We start from the raw sequence: 25,012 nt of genomic DNA, 5'->3' as shown, positions 1-25,012 counted from the left end.
TAATTCATTTAAAGTTCTTGGGTATTTTCAAGATGTTATTGATTGAATTTAATTATTTTCTTGTATGGGATTACAAGTGTTGTGAACTACACTTATGTTTTGTTTAAGTAGAAGGATAAAAGTATTGCTAAACAAGTAGGCTATTTAAGGGAGAGCCAATTTGGTATAGGAATTAAAGCATCAGACTAGAAATCAGGAGATTGTAAATTCTAGTCCCACCTTAGGCTCAAAGCCAACTGGGTGACCTTGGGTCAGTCACTTTCTCTTAGCCTTAGAAAGGAGGCAGTGGCAAACAACTTCTAAATCTTATGAAGAAAATTGCAGGGACTGGTCTAGGCAGACACTAGAAGTTAATGATCAGAGGCAAAAAGAAATCTGTATCTGGTATAAAATGTAATAGTACAAGTAGTAGTATGTTAATTATAGTCAAGATATCCCATAGAAAACTAATCCATATAAATATGGAAGACTTTATTACATGATATAACTGGGGGTGGGGGTGGAATGGAACTGAAACCATAAATATCCCCACCCACTCAATTAAATAATTGCAACTTTTGTTTATCACTGTCAAAATTTGGATTTTGCATAATTTTTCATAAGTAGATCTGCCCAGTATCATTTTAATTATAAGCTGGATTTGATTTTGATTAACCCCTGTATAAAACTTTCAAACCATTGGAACATAACTCACTAATTCTACCTATTCACTATTGCAATAAAATCCTTTGCAGTAGATATTTTTTGAAATCTATGTTCAGTATATATGATGGTAAGTGTATGCGTTCTAAATACCATGTAGAATCAAATCAGAATCGAAGGCAAAACTATGCTTAAAGTTCCAATTTAATAAAGCAGGCATGTTGGCACATAGCTATGGGGATCCCAACTCTGGAAGTTACATCAGAATCCCACCCAGTTAAAAGTTCATGATCTTGTCCCCACACCCACAATCCATCACATCGTCCAATCTTCTCCTTCCATGCTGGCGTCCATGCCCAGCTTCTTCCGGTCAGGTGTGAAAGTATGGAGACAAAGGATGACCTTGACCTCTAGCAAAGAATGAAAAACAACACATTCCAAAATCCTACTCCTTCTAATCCCCCCTCCCATTGACTATACTTAAAGAAACAGCATAATTAAATAAGAGAAAGTGTGGCAGGCCAAAATTCTAAAAGGAATATAAATGCAGGCCTGACAGGCGACCTCTCTTCAGAAGAAAAATGTTTCCTGAAAAAAGAATAACATAAAAGTTAACATATAAAAATTTAACCACCTACTTCCACCCCTAGGGGACCCCTTGGCTTATCGGGAAACTTCTCGTGGAATTGTTCTAATAACTTTTCCACTTTTAAGTTCCAGCTTTTCACCCAAGTGGCTTCAGACAAAGGGTAACCCTTCCATTGCACTAAATACTGCAAGCGACCCCTATTCAACCTAGAGTCTACAATCTTTTCCACCTCAGATTGTGATTCCCTTCCTATCACTATAGATGGTGTTTTCCCTTCTATCTCTAAAGGAGGAGAGAAAGTTTGGGTGGATGCTCTTATGCTAGACCCATTTACTGGTTTCAACAAGCTACAATGAAATTATGGGCCAAATTTCCCTAGACTTATGGGTACACTGAGCTGAACTGTAATTGGGCTAACTATCTTCACTATTGGGAATGGACCTAGAATTTTTGGACCAAATTCCTTGCTAGGCATTCCTAATCTTAAGTATTTGGTAAACACAAAAACTTTGTCCCCCACAAGGAAGGGGTTTTGGAGCAAGCGGTGTTTCTCAGCTTGCTTCTGGTAGGCTTCTGCTGCATCTGCTAGAGCCTTCTTCGTATTCTCCCAAGCATTCTTTAGTATGTCCATCCATTCATTCAAAGACATGGAGGAGGGAGGTTCTCTAGGCAGCTCAGGCATGGGAACAAATTCCATGCCACTGGTAATCTTGAAAGGAGTAAATTCAGTGTTGCTGTGAACTGCATTGTTGAACGCCACTTCGGCGAAGGGTAGCAAGTCTGACCAGTTGTCTTGCTGATAGTCCACAAAACACCAGATGTATTGTTCCACCAACGTGTTGGCTCTCTCTGCTGCACAGTTCATGCTGGGATGAACCTCTGAACTCAGTTCTTGTGTGGACCCCATGGATCTCAGGACCTGGCTCCAGAACTTAGCTGTGAACTGGACTCCATGGTCTGAAATGATCCTCTTGGCAATCCATCCAGGCGATAAATGTGTTTCACAAACATTTTCGCTAATTTCTTTGCGGATGGCAACTCCGAGAAAGCGATGAAGTGCGCCTGCTTAGAAACCAAGTCCATAACTGTCCAGATTACTCTGTTTCCACTGCTGTCTGGGAGTTGCACGATGAAATCCATTGCGACCTCTTCCCATGGTCTGTTAGGGCTGGCCACTCGTTGTAGCAGTCCAGACTGGTCTGTTGGGAGCGCCAGTCTCATAGCTGTCATCAGCTTATCCTGGCTTCCATTACTATCATGCTGCGGTTTTCTCGACAAAACATCCCCCATCAAGTATTTGGGTACTTGTTGGACAGCTGGGGTTTTTGTCTCTTCTGCAGGTTCTGGGCTCATGGATTCAATCATACCTGGCTGGCCCTTTTTCTCCATAGGTGGTATTGGCTCATCCACAATCATCAATTTCCTACCACCATCTTCCCACTTTATCGTAGGTTTCCACTTGTCAAGCCATGCAAGCCCCAAGATTATTTTCTCCGGCATCTCTGGAGCAACAATGAATCTGAGAAGCTCGCAGTGGTGGCCCACTTGTAACTTCACCAGTTCAGTTACTAGCGTGGGTTGGGCCCCTCCAATTAGCGTTCCATCTACCTGTTCACCCCGAATGGGACAGGCTAGAGGTCTTGTGCTTATGCCTAGTTGCTTGACAATTGACGTGCTGATTAAGCATTGAGTGCAACTGGTGCTCACAACTGCTTCAACTTCCCCCTCCAACCCCGTCTTAGGCACTTGGAGGTTGACTTGGAAGGCGAAGGGGCGGATAGGTGCATTCACCATTGGGTCATCTTCAGCAATTTCCTCCTCCGAGGCCTCCCCTTTGGTAGGACACTTTGTCACCTTAAGTTGGGGATCCTCTTCCAGAGTGTGTTTGCTTTTTCCCTCCTCCGAGACCTCCCCCATTATAGGACTTTTTGTCACCTTAAGTTGGGGATCCTTTTCTAGAGGTTGGTTGCCATTTTCCTCCTCTGAGGCCTCCCCCTTGGTAGGACTCTTCGTCACCTTAAGTTGGGGATCCTCTTCTAGAGGTTTTTGGGCCAGATGACTCTTTTGTGGTGGCATCTGGGGCCTTCTCTTTTCCGCCGTGGCGGTTGGTGCGCACATTTGTGGCAATGGGGCTGGAGCCAAGTACTCTGGCGCTTTGTGGCCAAGTTGACAGCAAAGGTGGCATTTTGTTGGGCCCCACGAGGAAAGGGACCTAGTTACATCTCTAAACTTAGCAACCGCCTCATCACATTTTTCCACCATCCATTCCGTAGCTAGCCCCTTGGTAATCTCTTCTTCCGTTGTTGAGAACCTTTCTCTGTAGAAAGGTTGGGCAAGAACTTTTTGGGGCATTACAGGGGAGACTGGAACCGGGGGGGGGAGGTCAATCCCTTGTTTGGCCACTGCCCAGTTGTCTGCCCTGGTGCCATCTGCTGAGGAAGAGCAGGTACCAATTGGAATCCCTTCCATCCATGACCTGGGATTAAGACCCATCCTGAGGTAGATAACGCGACCAGAAACCCGGGGGACAGCTCAGTTAAGCCGCCACCATCAGCAAGGTCCCGCCCCGGAAGCCTAAATACCTGGTAGATACCTCATTCTTCAGGCAAAGAAGAGTGTGAGAGAGATCCAGCTGGTAAGAGCTTTTCTTTGAAGTTTGCAGCTTTTTTTCCTGCTGCGAATAGAAGGGGGGGCCAACCAAGGCTGAATTATATCTCCGTGCCAGAAATTCCTGCTGTTTTCATTACGGCGCAAAGTAAGGAACCTCTGCTTAGGACAATTTTTGAGATATTTATCTGAAATTAATAGAAGCAGAGTCCGTACCTGAGAACCTTATCTGCTTTCTTTAAAAAAAAATATCCCAGCTTCATTTTTACAAGAGCTTCCTTCGTGCACTTGGTTTTTTTTTCTTAAAAAATAAGCTCCTAAAATGGCGATTGTGCAGTCTCCGTAATTGCAACAATGCCACATTCCTAACTCTTTGGCAAAGAACAGTGATAAAAAAGATCAAAGGAACAGCCAGCCAGCAGCTTCTTACTAATTAGTTTCACTTCTCTGAAGAGCTTACAAGACTTTTTTCTTATCAACCTTTAAAAGTTTTAAAAGACTCTTTGCTAATATAGAGACATTCCAAACAGAGGTGAATATGCTGAACTGTTTTGTTACAATGCTAATCTTTTGAAACCTTCTGCAAACTTTCTGCAAAAAAGGAGGAACAGTTTGCTAGCAGTATCTTATTAATTAGTTTCACTTCTCTGAAGAGTTTACAAGACTTTCCTCTTATTAACTTTGCTAATATATATATTTGATATAGAGAAGTCTAAAATGGCGCTGAATATGCCGAGCTGCTTTGTTACAACGCCCTTTTCTGAAACCTTTTGAAAAACCCCTAAGAACAAATAATTATTAGTTATTATTATTAGAAGTTTATTTATATGCCGCCCTTTTCCCTGGGGGGACTCAGGGCGGCTTACAACTCGAAAAGGGGGGGGGACAAACATTTAACACGTAGGACAGTACGTCATTAAAAAACACAACATTCATACCATTCGGGTGGGTTACAGTCTTTAGCCCCAGGCCTAACGGGATAGCCAGATTTTGAGGGCTGTGCGGAAGGTCTGGAGGGTGGTGAGGGTACGAATTTCCACGGGGAGATCATTCCATAGGGTCGGAGCTGCCACCGAGAAGGCTCTCCTCCCCGTGGTTGCCAGTCGACATTGACCGGCAGATGGGACTCGGAGGAGGCCTAATCTATGGGATCTAATAGGTCGAGTGGAGGTGATTGGCAGTAGGCGGTCTCTCAAGTACCCAGATCCACTACCATGAAGGGCTTTATGGGTGACAAGTAGCACCTTGAAGCGTACCCGGAGATTGACAGGTAGCCAGTGCAGCTCGCGGAGGATAGGTGTTATGTAGGTGAAGCGAGGTGCACCCACAATCGCTCGCGCGGCCGCATTCTGGACTAGCTGAAGTCGCCGAATACTCTTCAAGGGCAGCCCCATGTAGAGCACATTGCAGTACTCCAGCCTAGAGGTCACAAGGGCACGAGTGACTGTTGTGAGAGCCTCCCGGTTCAGGTAGGGGCGCAACTGGTGCACCAGGCGAACCTGGGCAAATGCCCCCCTGGTCACAGCTGACAAATGGTGTTCAAAAGTCAGCTGTGGGTCCAGGAGGACTCCCAAGTTGCGGACCCTGTCTGAGGGGCGTAGTGTTTGACCCCCCAGCCTGAGAGATGGAATACTTGCCGAATTAGTGGGAGGGAAACACAACAGCCACTCGGTCTTATCTGGGTTGAGCACGAGTTTGTTAGCCCTCATCCAGTCCCTAACAGCTTCAAGGCCCTGGTTCATCACGTCCACCGCTTCATTGAGTTGGCACGGGGTGGACAGATACAACTGAGTATCGTCCGCATACTGGTGGTATTTTATCCCGTGCCGCCGAATGATCTCGCCCAGCGGTTTCATGTAGATGTTGAAAAGTAGGGGGGACAAGACCGAACCCTGCGGCACCCCATATGTTAGGGGCCTAGGGGTCGATCTCTGCCCTCCAGCTAACACCGACTGCGACCTGTCCGAGAGGTAAGAAGAGAACCACCGCAAAACAGTGCCTCCCACCCCCACCTCCCGCAGTCGTCGCAGAAGGATACCATGGTTGATGGTATCGAAAGCCGCTGAGAGGTCAAGGAGAACCAGGATGGAGGCATGACCCAATACTTTTTTTTTCTTGTAAGCTGCACAGCGGGCCAGCAGAGTTTGATTAATTGCTTGAAGAAAAGATATAATGGCATCAAAATTAAATCCTGCGAAACTTCATCCTAGGAGTACGTCCCCCATACCTGGCACAAAGTTGCAGCCTCCACCCTCTATGCCCCCTAGTGGAGATTTGCTAACAAAAGAACTTTTTTTGGAAACTTTCAGAGAATTCAGAGAGGAAATAAAGAACGAGATGAAAGACTTATATGATAAGTTTGATACTAGGATTGCCAAAATAAATGATGATATGGTGGGACTTGTAAATGTATTGACAGAATATGTTTCTGGAATGGAAGATAAGTTAGAGGTTCTTAATGAAGCCAACACTAATTTGACATCCAAAACTGAAGTGGTGCAACAAAAAGTTGAAAATGCTGAAAAACAAATTATTATGATACAGTACAGACAGATGGAGCTTGCATTAAGAGTCAGGGGGCTGCGCGAAGACAAACAGGAGAACTTGAAGCAGATTTTTTTCAGAGGCTTTTGACCGTCTGGTGGAAAGACCCGGGGTCCAACTTTGACTGGCAGATCGATAAAATTTATCGCGTTAACTCTTGGGCGGCAAAACAGAAGCAACTCCCCCGAGATGTAGTTATATACTTTGCTACAAGAGAGTTCAGAAACATGATACTACAAGAGTCCTATAACACCAGGCTTCAAATTGGCAGACAGGATTTGATTGTCTTGAAAGAAATACCACCTCAAATGCTAAGAGCCAGGAGAGATTATGCTTTTCTAGTGGAAGAACTCAGAAACCGTCAGATACAGTATAGATGGGATGTGCCATTTGGTATTATAATTACATTTGACAAGCAAAGATATCGTCTCAACTCTGTATGGAAAGCTTGAGATTTCTACCACAAGATTCTGAAGGTGGGACACCCTGAATCATCTGGATCTGGAGAAAGACCACGAGAAGGACAAGATAAACAGCAAGCCACACAACTACCAGACAAAACGCACCATTTCCTCCTCCCGGAAGGGCAAGGGGTCATGGAACAAAGACCTAGCCTTATGACTACCAGACAAATGGAAAAACAAGCTACAATGCAACAACCTCAACAATCACCGGCCATTGATCAAGGAGTTACAGCAACAAGCTCAGAAGCCATGGGAGGAGCTAGGCCAAAGGTTAAACAGGCCATGCAGGAGGCTCTAAAAAAGCTTCAGGCAACCAAAAATGACAACTAAGATTTTGACATGGAATGTCAATGGACTGAACTCTCCACAGAAGAGAAAGAAAATATTTCACTATCTCAAACAGTTCAAGAATGATATAATTTGTCTGCAAGAAACTCATATCAAATCAACTGATCAAAAATATTTGTTTAATCCCAAACTTGGTCAACATTTTGTGACCTCTGCTACGGAAAAGAAAAATGGCATAGTTGTATACTTAAGAAAAGACATTAAGGCTGAACTAATTGAAGCAGATCCCTTTGGAAGATATATCGCACTAGACCTAATCTTAGAAGGGAAAAAGACATTACTTTTGGGAATTTATGCTCCTAATCAACAGCAAGACGGATTCTATAGAAATCTTCATGCTAAATTAGTACAGTGGGACTTTAAGTCTTGTATACTATTGGGTGACTGGAACGGCGTGATTGACACTATAAGAGATAAGAAGACCTCTCGCCCAAATACTAAAATCCGAGCTAAGTTACCCAAATCTTTTTTTGACATGATGGACGACTTCGAATTGAGAGATGTTTGGCGAGAAAGAAATGCAGAGGAATATGACTTCACCTTTTTTTCTGATAGACATCAATCCCTTTCAAGGATTGATTTTATACTAACCACTAATGATTTGCTTTCTAGGGTGAAGAAGACAAAGATTGCGGCGAGGGTTCTTTCGGATCATAACCCAGTTTGGATGGAATTGGGAAAGGTAGTGCAGGCAAGAAGGTCTTGGAGATTGAATGAAAACTTATTTAGATATGAAAAGTACATTAATGATTGTAAAAAATTGTTATCTGAATACTTTGTTCTGAATATGAATAAGGGTACATCTATGGAATTTGTATGGGATGCAAGCAAAGCGTATATGAGAGGAGTACTGATGAATATAAACAAAATACATAGACAGAAACAAGGGCAAAAACGAAAATAGCAATAGCAGTTAGACTTATATACCGCTTCATAGGGCTTTCAGCCCTCTCTAAGCGGTTTACAGAGTCAGCATATTGCCCCCAACAATCTGGGTCCTCATTTCACCCACCTCGGAAGGATGGAAGGCTGAGTCAACCTTGAGCCGGTGAGATTAGAACCGCTGAACTGCAGATAACAGTCAGCTGAAGTGGCCTGCAGTACTGCACCCTAACCACTGCACCACCTCGGCTCTAGAAGAGAGAATTGGAAGAGGAAATTAAAGGGAAAGAGTTGGAGTTAACATTGAATCCAGGCGATACAAAGGCTAAGGAAGCAATCACCATATTAAAATCCCAATTTGATATGTTGATCTCTGACCAGGTAGCCACTAGTTTATTATATGCAAAACACAACACTTTTTGTAACGCAAACAAACCCGGCAGATCTTTGGCTTATCAGATTAGGAAAAAAAGAAAAATTCGAAATGTATCTAAATTGTGTTATAGAGGGAAGGAGGTGTTTCAACAGGAGGAGATTCAAAAGGCATTTCGGGAATTTTTTACAGAATTGTACAAAAGGGACAAAATTAAGGGTTTAGACATAGACAAATACTTAGATAAAGAGAAAATACCCCTAGTTAGAGAAGAGTACAGGCAAAAGTTGAACTAACCAATAACCTCTGGGGGAATCCTGCAGGTAATCAAACAACTAAAGTTAGGGAAAGCGCCAGGCACAGATGGCCTGACAGCGGTTTACTATAAAAACTTACAGTTAGAAATGGTAGAACCTCTTAGAGAACTATTTAATAAAATTCAAACGGAAGGTAAAGTGCCCCCATCATGGAAGACAGCGTTATATCGTTGATACCCAAAGAAGATCAAGATATTACCCAACCAAAAAATTATAGACCTATCTCATTACTTAATGTAGATTATAAAATTTTTACTAAAATACTAGCAAATAGGTTAATGGTGGTTATTCAACAATTGATACATACCGATCAAACAGGTTTTATACAGGGGAGACAGATGAAGAGTAATGTTAGACTAATCATTAATGCATTAGAATATTTGGGAAAGAACAATCAAATCCCTGCTGCGTTTATATTTCTGGATGCTGAGAAGGCCTTTGATCGAGTTAATTGGCAATTTCTGTTGAAGATATTGCAAAAAATGCAGATAGGAGATAGCTTTTTACGGTCAATTAAAGCTATATACCAACAGCAAACAGCTCAAATCATAGTCAACGGAAGTTTAACAGACTCCTTTCAAATCGGAAAAGGTACAAGACAGGGCTGTCCTTTGTCCCCACTATTGTTTATTATAACTTTGGAAGTATTGTTGAATAAAATACGGGGCTTGGATGGTCTAAAAGAGATCAAGATTAGGCAGCAAGAATACAGAGTCCGCGCTTTTGCGGATGATTTGGTCATAATATTGGAACAACCGCAGGAATCCAGTATGGTTTTAATGAACACGATTAATCAATATGGTCAAGTGTCTGGTTTTAAAATAAATTTAGGAAAAACCAAAATATTAGCTATAAATATGAATACTAAACAAAAGGAAGAATTAGGAGGGATGCTAGGATGTGAGGTAGTTAAAAAAGTCAAATATCTTGGGGTCAATATTTTATCCTCAAATGGGAAACTACATAAGCATAATTATGAACCACTTTGGCGGAGTATACAGATAGAGATGAAAAAATGGGAGAAATTGTACTTATCTTTGCTGGGGAGAATAGCGGCAGTGAAAATGAACATTTTACCAAAATTTTTATTTCTTTTTCAAATGCTACCTATACTTAAAAAAGATGTGAATCTTTTAGAATGGCAGAAGGGTATCAACAAATTTGTATGGGCTGGAAAGAAGCCGAGGGTAAAGATGAAAATAATGCAAGATGTACGCAAGAGAGGAGGCTTGAAATTACCTAACCTAAAATTATATTATGAGGCAGTGGCCCTATCCGCAATTAGTGATTGGACCCATTTAACCAATGATAGAATACTGAATATCGAGGGACATGATCTGGTATATGGTTGGCATGCTTACTTGTTATTCAACAAAAAATTGGATAAGAACTTTAAAACTCATATCTTAAGAAATGCTTTATTGCGGGTCTGGAAAAAATATCAACATAAACTAAATGATAAGTTACCCATGTGGGCAATTCCCAGACATGCAATTGAAAATATGAATATAGAACAAAAACACGATAGAACCACTTGCAGACAACTTCTCACTTTAGAAAGGGGGGGGGGTTCTACAATTAAAATCTTTAGAGGTACTGAAAGAGGAGAAGGTAGTTCAAACATGGTTCCAGTATGGCCAATTACAGGCCAGGTGGAAAATAGACCAAAAAACTGGTTTTGTCAAAGTTGAGGATAATTTGTTTAAACAAATAAGAGATCAAAGCTTAATGCATATAAAGAGGATATATAATGTACTAATACAGATGGATTCGGAAATGGAATTGGTTAAAGATTGTATGATAAAGTGGGCTCAGAATATTGAAGAACCAATAATGCTGGACACGTGGGAAAGAATATGGGTAAGAAATGTGAAATTTTCACAAGCACAAAACCTGAGAGAAATTTTTTATAAGATGTTTTATAGATGGCATTTAGATCCTAAAAAGCTGGCTTCTATGTATTCGAATGTACAGCCTAAATGTTGGAGATGTGGTTCTCTCGATGCTTCATATTTTCATATATGGTGGACTTGTCGAAAGGTTAAGGCATTTTGGATAAAAATGTGGTGGATCATGCAAAATATCTTTAAAAGAAGGATAAAATTCACTCCTCAGTTATTTTTACTAGGTATATGTACTGACTTTACAGCGGTAGAGACCAATTTGGTTCTGCACCTAATAACGGCAGCAAGACTGTTGGTGGCGCAATACTGGAAGAAGGAAGACGTGCCTACAACTCAAGAATGGACATTGAAAGTTACAAACCTAGCCGAGATGGCTAAAATATCGGCATATCTTAAAGACCACTCAAATGAGAGATATAAACGAGACTGGAAAAAATGGATTGACTATACACAAAACAAATATGGGACTAAGAAATTCCAGATAGCCTATGCTTAAGATTAGGAATAAGTTAAACTGCTTAAAGTTTGTGTAACAGCAAGAAGCTGAGTTCAATGTAGAGATCTTTTTGACTTTCTTTCTTTCTTTTTTTTTTAATCTCCTTTGTTTAAATATATTTTAGACTGTGTTTGTTAAAAAGCTACACCGTGTACGGGCTCTGGGAAGTCGGGGGGGGGAAGGGAGGTGGGGTCTTAGGGGGGAGGGGGGAGGGGGGAAATATAGTATGTGCTAGATTTTAAAGTAACACGATTGCACTTGTATACTGTTGCTCTTTAATTTTAGTATAAAAATAGGACAAGCTGAATATATTGATAGATAGTAGAAATACACCGAAGGGAGGAGTAGAGGGAAAGAAGAAAGAGGGGTAGAGAGGGTGGGAGAGAGGATTGGAGGGAGGGCGAGAAGGAAGGGAGGGAGTGTATTGGGAGAGAGGAGTGATAGAGGGGGAGGGGAAGTAGGGTAGAGTGGAATGTTGGAGGGAAGAAGGAAAGTTGGAGGGGGGCAAAAGAAAGGGTGTATGGAGGGTCGAAGTGGTATATTGGGTTTGTATTTTGGGGGGTATTGTTGACAAGAGGGATGGCTGTGTTTATTGCTTAATGTTATATGGCCCCGGTTATGCACAGTATATATGTGACTGTATGAAATGAAATGGAAAATAAAACATATTTACATTAAAAAAAAGACCCATCCTGAGGGTGCCTGATTCACAGGTTGCAGTTCACCCAATGATGGCTGGTTAGGGGATTTTATTTGCCAAGGGCGTCTCTGCTGACTTGGAGGATTTCTGGCCCAAGGGCCCCTCTTCTGGCTTGGTGGACTTTCCCATGTTGATGGTCCTAGAGGTGCCCACTGGCATCTTAGCCATCCACACTCTGGGAAGAAAATCCAATTTAGTGGTGGCTGGCAAGTGAAGGATGTTTGCCAAATCCCTTCTTGCTGGCTGGGTTGAAAATTCCATCTTGCTAGGGATTCTGTCTTCAACTCAGTTACAGGGCATTGGCTCATTTCAAATATCCCCGTTTGGAAGGAGTCAAAATCTCCACTCCAGGGTTTTTCCCAAGCCTTGGCTGGGGGGAAGGAGGGGTAGAATGCACCCACATTTAGTTGTCCGGAATGGTCCGGGATCTCCATCAGAGCTGACTGCATGAGGGTGGCTGGAATCGCCATTCATCAGATCTGTGTTGAGAATAAGTACCTCCATTCCACTTCTTTGCATCCCCCACAGGCTGGACTTCTTGCCAACGGCAATAAATTTTTAAAAGCGAAACTGCTTTTGCCTTTGTAGATTTGCAGAGAAACGTCTCATCTCAGCTTCTTATCTCAAAAGGCTTTCTCCTAATTGTTCGCTGATATTTTACACTGACCGGTGTGGTTCAGCGTTGGAGAAACAGCAAACCTCACCAGCCCCACCCCACCCCCTGCAAGGGAGAGGTGCTGTGATTTATTTTGAAGAGAGAGTTGGGATGATGTAAGCGTTCCAAATACCATGTAGAATCAAATCAGAATCGAAGGCAAAACTATGCTTAAAGTTCCAATTTAATAAAGCAGGCATGTTGGCACATAGCTATGGGGATCCCAACTCTGGAAGTTATATCAGAATCCCACACAGTTAAAAGTTCATGATCTTGTCCCCACACCCACAATCCATCACATCGTCCAATCTTCTCCTTCCATGCTGCCGTCCTTGCCCAGTTTCTTCCGGTCAGGCATGGAAGTGTGGAGACAAAGGATGACCTTGACTTCTAGCAAAGAATGAAAAACAACACATTCCAAAATCCTACTCCTTCTAATCCCCCCTCCCATTGACTATACTTAAAGAAACAGCATAATTAAATAAGAGAAAGTGTGGCAGGCCAAAATTCTAAAAGGAATATAAATGCAGGCCTGACAGTAAGATTCTAGTCTTAATAAAAATTATCCAAAGTTAAATATTGTTTGATTATTTTAGGTTATTACTGTGTAGTGTATTTATGTGCAGTTATTTTTGCTTTCTTTGTAAATTACAAAAGTCCTTCAAGGGAGTATTTCCAATTCAGAATTATTGTTTCATCCTAGTCTTCAAATAATATCTTTTTTTATTTTTTTTGGAAAATCTTTACTCATTTACAAATAATAGGAAGTAATAATAGCTGATTAATAACAGTTTGGAATATTTTCTGGAATACATCCTATTGAATAATATTCATTGATAAGTAAACACACCATTTCTTCATGGGTTATATTGTAATATGTCTCTTCATTTTAGTCAGTTAACTTGTCTAGATACTTGCATTGGAAGGAATTGAAAAAGGTATTTTGAATCTTAATCTATGATAGTTTCTGATTCTTAAGTTCTTTAGAAGAAAAGAGAAATCCAAAGATGAAAACAAGAGGCTGTATTACAGTTAGGCATGCAGCTTGATCAGAGGTGGGACTCAATTTTTTTTTAATACTGGTTTTGTGGGTGTGGCATAGCTTGGTGGGCATAGTTTGGTGGGTGTGGCAGGGGAAGGATACTGTAAAATCTCCATTCCTTCCCCACTCCAGGGGAGGGTTAATTCAAAATCCCCATTTCTCCCAATTAGCTGGGACTCAGGAGGCAGATAATAGTGGGGGCGGGCCAGTCAGAGGTGGTATTTACCGGTTCTCGGAACTACTCAAAATTTCTGCTACCATTCTTCAGAACTGGTCAGAACCTGCTGAATGCCACCTCTGTGCTTGATAGAATTTCTAATGTGATGCTTCTGGTGATACGCTATATCTTCTGGGTACTCTACAAAGATTATATTGGATTAATAGCATTTTACATTCACAATCTCTTTAGCTGTCATTCAACTAGAAAAACAATTTTTTAATCAGTGAGAAAAGTGTGATTCAAGAAATCCCTCTGGTAGCACTTTCTAAAGACAAACTATATTTTGAAAGGAAGAGACCAGATCAAAAGAATTTAAGTCATTCATTTACAAACTGGTATATTCCCTTGCTTTCATATCTGAATGTACCAACCATATAAAGAAATGCATTTTAAAAATGAGAATATGTGGTTTTCTTTCTACCAGAGTGGAAATAAAGTGTCCATATCCACGACACCTTTTGAGAACACATCAATCAAATTGGGACCAGCTCGGAAGGCCAGTTATAAATCAAAAATGGCTAGAAGGAACAAGAAAAACAAAACAAAAGACGGACAGGAAAGGTTTGTAAAATTGAAGTCATTTATAATAATAACTGTAGTATGGGTAAATAAATGTTATTTTTATGTTACAAAAGTTACATGCTATCAAGAATGGATTATATCCAGAATTCCTCAAACTATAATTAAATGTTCGTTATCGTGCTTTAATTTTCTACCCCGTTTCTTATTATTTCTTGTATTTTATTAAAAATAACTCTTATTTATAACTTAATATAAATAATGAACTAATGACCCCTTATTGATTACATTTGGTTTCTATGGAGATTCTCAGTCATCCAGGTTATGGTTGTCCCAAAGATGCTTTTTCAAGAGGCAACTGGACTTTCTTCAGCTGAAAAAGCTTCTTGGATGAGAAGCAAAACGTCTTCAAAGAAAAAACCAGAAAGTTCCAGTTGCCTCTTGAAAAAGCACCTTTGGGATCTCATTGGGTTGTTTCTCTTGCTAGTGATTACCCTTATTTTTTTATTTTTCCAGTAAGAAGAAGAGCTCATTATTCAGGAAGATTACCAAGCAGGCCTCCCTGCTTCACACAAGTAGAAGTTTATCTTCCCTCAACCGTTCTCTGTCATCTGGGGAAAGTGTTCCTGGTTCACCTACGCACAATCTTTCTCCTCGTTCTCCAACACAAGGTTACCGATCTACTCCTGAGCCTGCACATTTAGGTAAAAAAGGAATAGAAGGCAGAAGACTTGAATCAAATACTTTCAATTAAATGTGTTTTCTAAAACTGGAGGGTAGTGGGGGAATAAACCACACGAATTCTCATTTCTCAACAAGAAATGACAGCTGCAAGCCAATTGACAGTTTGTGGTGGCATCTTTAAGATCCCAGGAAAACATTAGCCCAAGCAACTAGTGAGGCTGGTTGCTAGTTGCAGGAACGGTACACAAAGGAATTTATTAATGTGAGAGTAATAAAAGCTTTTAATATTTAAGAAGCATAATATGTTAGATATCATGAAATACTATTTTAGGGTGATTTTTGCAACTTGTACTTTTAATTGCTATACAATACAATTGCTATACTGAATTACTTTTTAAAATACCCGATTCACTTTTTAATATACCATATTTTTCAGAATAATAAGACGCACCAAGATTTTGAAAGGGAAATTAAAAAAAGTTTTTGCACTTTGCAGACCTCCCAAAAACGGCCTGTTTTTTTGCAAAAACAGGCCTGTTTTGTTTCAAAAAAGAGGGCATGAATAGCCTTTAGAAGGCTTATAGAGTGTTCCTGGAGGCTGCGGGGGTCCGTTTTTCGCTCATTTCTGTCCTCCGCAGCCCCCAAGAGCACTCTTAAAGCCTCCTAAAGGCTATGTACGGCCATTTTGGTGAAGTGGCAGGGTTTCAGGAGGTAAAAAAGTGCTGTATTCAGTGTATAAGATGCACCCAGATTTGCAGCCTCTTTTTTGATGGAAAAAGACTGAGTGGATGCATTAACAGTTAAAATTATAATATGTATATGAATAAACAATTCATTTGGAGGAAAAGTCCTTTTGTACCCCAAAGGTTAGGATATAATGTAGAGTGTATAACCAATATAAATAAGCAGAAGAACTAGAATATGTAGCTGCTAATGAGTGTATTTTTCAAAAAGTATATTTAGTATGAGAAAAAAAGAAAGCCCTCCAAAAGACAACTAAGATATACTATAAAATAAATACTATAAAATAATATCAAAGTGCAGTGCTTTGATAAAGTATGGTTGATTACACTTTATTGTTTTGATTGCATTAGTCTTCATTTTTCTAAATTCAGCCTCACAATGCTTGTGATTTACCATTCTCCTCTTTTGATGTTCACAGTTGGTGGAAATTCTTCTCAGAGCAGTTCGCCTGGTTCCAGTGTTCCCAATTCTCCGGCTAGTTCAGGGCATATCAGGCCCAGTTCATTACATGGTCTAGCCCCAAAACTTCAACGACAGTATCGATCTCCAAGACGTAAATCAGCTGGAAACATTCCTCTTTCGCCACTAGCTCATACACCTTCACCCACTCCACAATCCACATCCCCTCAGCGTTCCCCTTCCCCTTTGCCAGGGCATTCAATTGGCAGTTCAAGCATCATGCATTCTTTTCCAGTAAAGTTACATTCCTCCCCTCCTTTGGCCCGGCAGATTTCTCGGCCGAAGAGTGCTGAACCACCAAGATCACCACTGTTGAAAAGAGTCCAGTCAGCTGAGAAACTGACCTCTTCCCTATCTTCCTCAGAAAAAAAGCTCCCCACTTCACGTAAGCATAGCTTGGATATTTCCCATTCTGAATTCAAAAAGGACATGCTTCAGAGAGATCTGGGTCTCCAAAGTTGGCAAGAGTCAATGAATGAAACATCTGGAGTTAAAGTTGGGCCAGCAGAAAAAGGGACACTCCAAAAACCTTCTTCCCGAAAACTTGGAGCCATTCGACAAGATAGGGTAGAAAGAAGAGAATCTCTACAGAAGCAGGAGGCCATTACAGAAGTAGATTCTTCTGAAGATGAAACTGATGAAGGGTCAGAAGATAGTCAAGATGGGAAAAGATTGGATAGGCCATCCTTCATTAGAGAACACCAATTTTGTAATCTTTTCACTGAGGATGTAAAGCCTTGTTCCAGATTAGAAAGCAAAGATAGCATGGAAGATGATGCTTTTCTTCCAGAAGAACCAAAAATGGGCAATGTGCAGAGAGAGGTAAATCAACCACAACAAAAAAATGTGGAAAGCGCATTGGTGACTGGCATAAATGAGTCCCAGTCTGAAATTTGTGCAAAAGCTTCCTCTACAGGAAAACCTGAGGACTTTGAACCAATACAGTTAATATCAAAATGCAAGACAGCAACAGAATCAATACAAGGTAAGAATGTTGTTGTTCAACAATGCACCTGTTTTAAAGATTCTGAAGATCCTAAGGAAATACAGATTGTCCAAAAAAGTACAGATGGTCCAGAGCAGACGAAGTGCCTCCCAGTAAGATTCCGACAGTTTGGTCAAGGTGACTGTTCAGAAATAGCAGGTGGCAAAAATAATACAAAGGAATCCGCTTCTGAAGAAGCCACCTATCTGTTATTTCATGACAAAATGCCTTTGTTAGCACTTGCTTCTTCTTCTTGTACAACTAACACGAGCTCTCTTCCATTAGTGAGCCAAATAGACTGCGAAGACGCATCTCAGAATTGGGAGTATCAACCTATGAAGGATTGTAGTATTGAGAATCTGACAAACTTTGGCAAAACTTTTGAACAAATGTCTCCTAAAGTTGAAGAACAAGTTTTGTCTTCTGTAGTGGGAATTCCAAAACACAAAAGTCACCCAAGTGATAAAAACCTAAGTTGTCCTACAGGCAGTACAACATTTATGCTTGATTCCTCAATTGAAAGTGGAAAAACAGTTTGTCCCGCTCATTTGACAAGTGCAAGGAGTACTTTAAATGCAGTGGGATTGAACATCTCTAGCTCAAGAAAAGTAGAAAAAGATAGAAAAGATAAAAGCCTGTTCAAACAAGGCTCAAAGGAGACACTACTGGAAGATCTGAATCCAGAATCAACCAAAACATTCAATATAGGCGGCCTCATTAAAATTTGTGATTCTCACATTACATCAGAAAGTCCACTTTCTTGGGAGTCAGAATGTCAGATAATACCAAAACAGTTGCAGCCTGGTATATCTGACGCTTCTGAAATTTTGGAAGAGAGATGGCAACTACCTCTACTTGAAGTTCAAGCAGATGGAAATTGGAACATGAGGATTTCTTCTGGACCAGATGATAGTTTGAGTTCAAAAAAGGAGACTACTCTAGTGCCAGGAAAAATCAGTGAGGCTGGAGGTCAGTCCCAAACAAAAGACTTTCTGCGGTCAAAAGCTGATGCTGTGAAAAAGAATATAGCAGCATCTCCATTCAGAAACAAAGACAACATTAGTTGAACTCAAATATAAATCAAGAAACCTATTCATCTATTTTTTGTAGATTTGTGTTTCATCTTCTCACCTTTTTCCATTGCAATTCTATTTTTGTACACAGCGTTTGTCATTTAATCCCTCTTTACAGGGTATCTTTAAAGCAAAATCACCCTTCCTTTTCCTTTTAATTCTGAGCAACCTGTGCATTATCTTTTAGGTGTTCTCCCCCTACCTCCAAATGTCTGTTTTATTTACCATATAAGGCTGCTTGTTCAACAATGATACATTTTGACACTAGCTCCAAGTGTTTATCCTTATATCTAGTTTTTAATGTCATTACCTTGATAGGGATGAATAAATACAATTTATGGATTCTTTTACAATTCTTAATGCCACTGCACACCTTTTTTCTTACATAGTTGTTATCTCCCACAACTATCTGTGGAGGAAGCTTGTTAGCTAATGCAGTGGAGTAGTATCTTTTTTAAAGGGGCTCACTTGAGCAATCTGTCAAAATAAATTTTGGGTTTTTGTTCTTATTCGTTTTTTTCCGTTGCCTTAAAAATAGTATGACACTCCATCATTGGGGAATTTTTAATGTTAGTTGCCTTACCAATATTACCTTGCTCAGAGCAAGCAAATATTTAAAAAGAGGCACAAGGTACTTCCATTACCATAGCTCTAAGTGTATTAGCAGCTCCCCTAGTTTTTAGCAGCTCCCTAGCACAGACATGGAGACGGTGAATATCTGAGACCATCCCACCTTAATCTGTGGCTTATGGTTGGTAGCAGAAGAAGTTAACACCTGGCAGGAAAGTTCTGCTTGGATTGGAACAACTGGTAACAAGATACTGTATTTATTGGTCAGGGAAGGGCAGAGATGAACCACTTAAAAGCAAAGTAGCCCTTATAGCTTCAATGAATAACTATTCAGGAAAAATCTCCAGTATCATGCAAATGAACTATATTTTAATTGCTTCATTTACTTACATTTCCAAAATGCCTATGCTTTCTTAGAATCCTTTTGATACTTTTTGAGAGTGCAACATTGTTTGGTGCTTTTTAAAAAAAATAAAAAATAAAGACAGCTAAAACTAGAACACTGCACTGATACTATATACTCAGTAAAGCAATAGAACATTTCAAGATTATTACTTATTATCATTTAAAAGCAAAAGTAGGTATTTCAACCTCCCCCTGCAAAATACCTGTGAATTTAACTCTTTAACTCTTTAACTCCCTTGTAACAGAATATATCTATATGTGTGAACAGACAAAATAATTACTTCATAAAAGTCTGAAAGCCTACATATGCTGAAGTGATCACATGGTGTATGAAATAATTCTCAAGGGTAAACCTTGTAGTGAATTATAGCTTCATTATTCTGCCATGTTGCAGATATCAACTCTTCCTGCACCATTTCTGTTTTCAAAATTAGTATTTACTTTTTAACTGGGAACATTTTATTCTTTAAACTCTTACTAACTTCATCATCACATTTCAGGTATCTTGTATCCTCCCCACCTTCCTGCAATATTTAGTACCTAATTTTTTATCCTTGATTTCAGTTTTGGACCAACTTATTTTTGAGCTGGTATTGTTTTAACATTAACCACTCTTAAGTGCATGATGTGTGCTTGAATGTGTGTAAAAGAAGAAACTCCCTGTGTATGCGGCAGTGCTATAAAAACCCTTTCACTTTTTCATATATTAACTTGAAGCTTCTGAATTTCTCCAATAATATTACTCATAATAATCTCATGAGATATAATTGTCTACTCATCCTGCCACTTATGCACATAACTAACGTTATGCACTGTCCTTCAGGCCTGTTTTTTTTTAAAAAAAATATCCTTTGTGTTTTACAATTCTGTCACTTTGCTGTACTGCTCTCCAATAGACAAGTATATTTAGGAAAAAGGGATTGTTGCTAACATGAGCTGATGACTTAGCCACTTAGAACTTGAATAATGTAAACAAACAAGATTATAATTTACACTACATTAATTTGAGGCCTGGGTCATATAATGTACGTTGTAGTATTAGTATATACAAAAACAGCCAAAGGATTTGCATCTCTGTTTAGCCTACATAGGCTAGTACATGTATTATCATTTAGGTATTACCTTTTTGATATGCCTTTTTTACTATAACCATTATAACCTCTTAAAGGCTGCAGAAGTCTTTTCTTTCACCACTACTTTTCCAGCTATGGCTCTATATTAATAACAGAGATAAAAAGAAAGGAAGTTCCATTTAGGCTCCATAGCAGAAAGGAAGAGAGAGAGGGGTGGGTGGGCAATTGTGACAATCACGATGCCACAGAGGATAAAATTCAACATCTTAAAAGCACTTGGAAGAATCAAGCCTGCAGCGCCTGTGGCATATAACGGAGGAATAGAAAATATTGAGGGAAAGACATTCTCTCTATTTGTGATCCAGTTAAATCATTTGGTGATGACTTGGTTGGCCAAATTTCCATGTTTTATTAATATGATTTTAATAATTCTATTTTAGGCATAGCATATATGAACTAACCATCTCAATACACTGTTTGACCGGTTCCTCTTTGTTTCGATATCTAAAGATCACTTTTTTTTTCCTCAGCCAACCTTAAAAGTTTTCATATGCAGCTGATGTATTTGATAATACTTCACAGAATCCAAGATTACCAGATTGATATTTAGTGTAAATATTAGACTTTTAGCCTTGCTAAAAACCACTTCTGGAGAAGGATGCCTAAGGTTTTGTGGTAACGGTTATGCTACAAGAATGCTCACCATACAACAGGGTACGAGGAATGACTTGTGAGTTTTTTTCCTCATTATCACTGAATTAAGATGTGATTTGGAATTTTTTGTTTGTTATTTCCTGTGGGGGGAAGATACAGTCTTTCTCCAGTTCTGTCTTACTGACATGAAGGATAATGCTGTACTTCTAGTAGATGATTTTACAGCTCTGTGTGTTTACACTGTGTGTTGATTTTGGTTGTTTTGGAGGATGTGAACTCAGTTCCATGCTGAGTTGTGTTTTCAAGCTTGAAATCTGAGAAGCAGAGGGTGATGTGGAATAGAACTGTTTTAGAAACTTGAATAATTGCCACATAATATAGGTGCAATAATTTTTATCCATGTTGTACCTGCATGTTGATGTTCAAATATTCTGAAATACACTTCATTTTTTACATAAACTCGTGTTCATCTCTTGACTGAATTACCTTTCTTCAAGTATTTTCTGGTAAAAATATTGCAATAATATAATCATCACTATCTTGTGACCACTTTGACACAATTGATATTCACAGACCGATATTTTATCAACTGGTAAGTTACCACAATGTGTATACCAGTTGTGTTTAAGTATCTCAGATTGGTTTGGCCTTAATATGCATCCATTCATGCTAAATATCTATGATTTAGAGGTAATATTTCTAAGGATAACCACTTCTATCAAAAGTTGCCAAATGCCAAAACTTTTTGCCTGTTTTCCCACAACATTATGAAGCATATACCTTATTCTTCAAATACTCTTAACTTAATTAATTATTCTTTTTGTCAATTACTTACCATATTCATGTTGCTGCTTTGCACATTCCATACTCCCAACTGTATAACTCATGATGGGATGAGAGAGAGCAGTTGATCATAAAGGAAAGGCAACCATTAGATGGCAGCTAAAACAAGAAAAAATAACACTCATTGCATGCTGTCATTTGGTGCTTGTCCAAACTTGTGTACCCATCTCTGGTAACTTGTGTTAAACTATTTGTCACATCTTTAGTTTATTAATGCTAAAGTGATGCTAACCCATGAAATGGGCCCATTGTTAATCATGAGATTCCGGAAATAAAGATACTAATACTGTTTGGATGAGATACAGCATTTCAAATAATATCTGACCATTGAAAAACCCCACTAAACACAATGGATACAAGTAATAGGATGAAATAACAGTGGCAGCAGGAACATGAGGGAAGTGCAACCCATTTTTCACTTTGACATCAGTTGCTTTCCTGCTGTGATGACTGGGATCACAGCCACAGTTTCTCAGGAGTGCTCCATAGCCTAAAGGGCTGTTCTGAAGTAGCTCTTGTTTTTCCAAATAAATTAACAATCAGTACTGTTGGCACACAGTGATGTCCAAAACATTGGGATTTCTGACCAGACTAAATTTTACCAGAAAAGCAACATTTTCCCCTTCGGTTGTGGAAAGGGAGCAACTTCATAGTTTAATATGTTAATTTTAAACATATTCCCATTATCTGCTTGCAAGATCAGAGTACATATCAAGTGATAGTTTGTCTAAATCCTGGAGTAATGGTATTTGTACTCCAGGATTTAAACAAACTATCACTGCCTCTTCAGAAATCATTCTGTAGAAACAATTGAACTCCTGGTTCATTCAGCTTGATGCCCCCCCCCCCCCAATTAGGGGTGGTGGTGGCATCAAGAAAACAAGTCTCCATTCCACTAGCATCGGGAGAGAAGATAGGGGAAACAGGACATGGAAAAAAAATATCAAGAATTTGACATCCTAAATAAAAGTAGGTACCATAAGAAGTTTTGTTCACTTGCAAGAGTCTCAGCAACATTTTACAGCAAATTGTGGCAGCTGTGTCAGAATTATGAATGTTAAAATCCCAGTAGCAGGTTTTCATAGTAATCCTGACTTGGACTTCTGGAAATGCATGTTCTTTTCTGTTTAGTTGGCTAAGTATCTCCCCCTTTTAAAAAAAATCTTGTGTTTCAATAAATGTTAAACCTCTTCATCAAAGATTATTCAAGCTCTCCCTCCCTCCCATTTTTGGATATTGACCTGAGAGTTTGAAGAAATCCCAGTTCTCATTTTATTTTTGTAATGCCATCGAAAACCCAACGGTTTTGAAAATTTTCCAGGTTATGGGTTACAGAAGGCAGAGCTATATGCAAAACTATATGCAAAGAGGTATGCTGAATCAGAGTAATATGCCACTAATCCAGCCTTCAACTAATACACCATCCCAAGCCTTGTGTTCCTTGTATGTGGTTTGAGGTGTGGGGGAGAAAGGAACTCGGATCCACTACTTCAAATGTGACATTTGATGAAATGTGTGCATTAAAGCAATTAGCAAGGTGACAGGATTTGCAACAGCAAATGCAAGAGCAGTGATGAAAGTTGAGAACTGCCGAGAATTGTGTTTTAAGATGAGTGGCCATACAGATCTTTTAAACAAACAAAAACTTTGCAACTATACTACAATGCGCAGGGAGAGGTTCAAAGATGTCTGAATAAGAAAAACAACATGAAAATACTTTTATTGCTGCTGAAAATCAGTTATCGTTGGTTTTTTAAAGAGACTTACAGGAAGACCTTGATAGTTTCAAAGTAACAGACATGTATTCATATTTAATATGAGGTTATTTCATGTATTTTTCTGGACATCTGGGATGATTTGAAGACAACACTGGCTGTGTTTATTTGTCTGCCACTTTCACATTTGGACACTGGCTGATTTTGACTCACATTTACACCGTGCAACCAGGAAAGACAGTAAAATGTGGGTGAGTCAGGTTTAACATGGCAGTAAGCAATGTGATGCCGCAGATCTCATGAGTCCATCTCAGATGGTGGTGCAGCTCCATAGTCATATATATTATATTTAATATAATCGCTCCCACTTTTACCCAAATTATACCTTCAAGGCTTAGAAAGGGCATGAATTGTCTTGAGTTTATAAGATTACTGCTGAAAATCAGTTATCGTTGGTCTTCCTGTAAGTCTTCCTTCAAAGTAACAGACATGTATTCATATTTAATATGAGGTTATTTCATTAAGATGTACAGGCAATTTGAAGATTTAATTTCTAAAACATGAATTGTCCATACATTATGATGGAAAGGCATTAAACAGCTGCAACCAATTCTTTTTTTGCCTGAGTAGAATGAAAATTGCAGGGTAGGTTGACCATTAGAGGATCTCTATCCTGCAGATTTTTAGCTGGATACCTTAAAAACTGCAGCACAATAATCTTTTAAAATTATTCTGTCTATATTAAATACTTGCAGGTGTTAAATCTGGATATACAGATGTTGATACTTCAAATTGCAGTAGGCCAGCTTCCCATTTAATTTTTAGGATTAAATTCTTTAAAAATGAGCAGTAAGGAGTCTTGTAGTTACCAATGGTAATCTTCAGGAGCACCGCATTGACATCCTTATACCAAGTACTTTGTATAAATACATTCATTTTGCAAATACATTTAATAATTTAAAAGCCTGCATGAGACATTTACATTTTCAATAGGGGCAAGTATTTTTGAGCAGCCTTTGAAATATAATAGTAAAAACTGCAATCTGGGAGTCCTCAATTTAACATCACCATTTGTTTAACAACCATTTGAACTAAAGACACTACTAAAAATTGTGACATATGACTGGTCTTTGCACTCGTGGTTATTGCAGTGTATGTGATCAAAATTTGGGCAGTTGGCAATCAGCTTGAATCTATGATGGTTGCAGTGCTCTGAGTCACGTGACCTTCTTGGGGGTTTCTGATAAACAAAATCGATGGGGGAAGCCAGATTTGCTTAATGGTCATGAGATTCACTTAATGACCATGGTAGTTCATTTAATGAGTGCGACAAAAAGATGGTAAAATGGGACGTGACATCTTTTTTTTAAAAAAAAAGATATTTTGTTTTTAAAATAGTGGCATAAAGCAGTGAAAAAGCAAAAACAAAAAGATATCAAAGAAAAAAGCATTTTTTTAAAAATGAAGTAATTTTTAAATACACACACACATATATACAGACATAC

At 39.3% G+C, this 25,012-nt stretch overlaps 1 protein-coding gene across 5 annotated transcripts in view; it reads left to right on the top strand.

Moving 5' to 3' along the window:
* Positions 1-21,402, top strand: part of MAST2 (microtubule associated serine/threonine kinase 2) — a 272,437-nt gene extending 251,035 nt beyond the window's left edge. For all 5 annotated transcript variants that reach the window (XM_032217719.1, XM_032217718.1, XM_032217716.1 and 2 more), the window contains 3 exons: positions 14,208-14,344; positions 14,819-15,006; positions 16,149-21,402. In XM_032217719.1, coding sequence (XP_032073610.1) covers positions 14,208-14,344; positions 14,819-15,006; positions 16,149-18,241 — 2,418 coding nt within the window. In that variant the 3' untranslated portion in view covers positions 18,242-21,402. The remainder of the gene's footprint in view (positions 1-14,207; positions 14,345-14,818; positions 15,007-16,148) is intronic.
* The last annotated feature ends 3,610 nt before the right edge of the window (positions 21,403-25,012 follow it).

Source organism: Thamnophis elegans, chromosome 5 (assembly GCF_009769535.1).
Source record: "Thamnophis elegans isolate rThaEle1 chromosome 5, rThaEle1.pri, whole genome shotgun sequence".
In the NCBI taxonomy this organism is placed as follows: domain Eukaryota; kingdom Metazoa; phylum Chordata; class Lepidosauria; order Squamata; family Colubridae; genus Thamnophis; species Thamnophis elegans.
The sequence above is the reverse complement of the archived record's forward strand: the minus strand, read 5'-3'. Positions and strand labels throughout refer to the sequence as shown.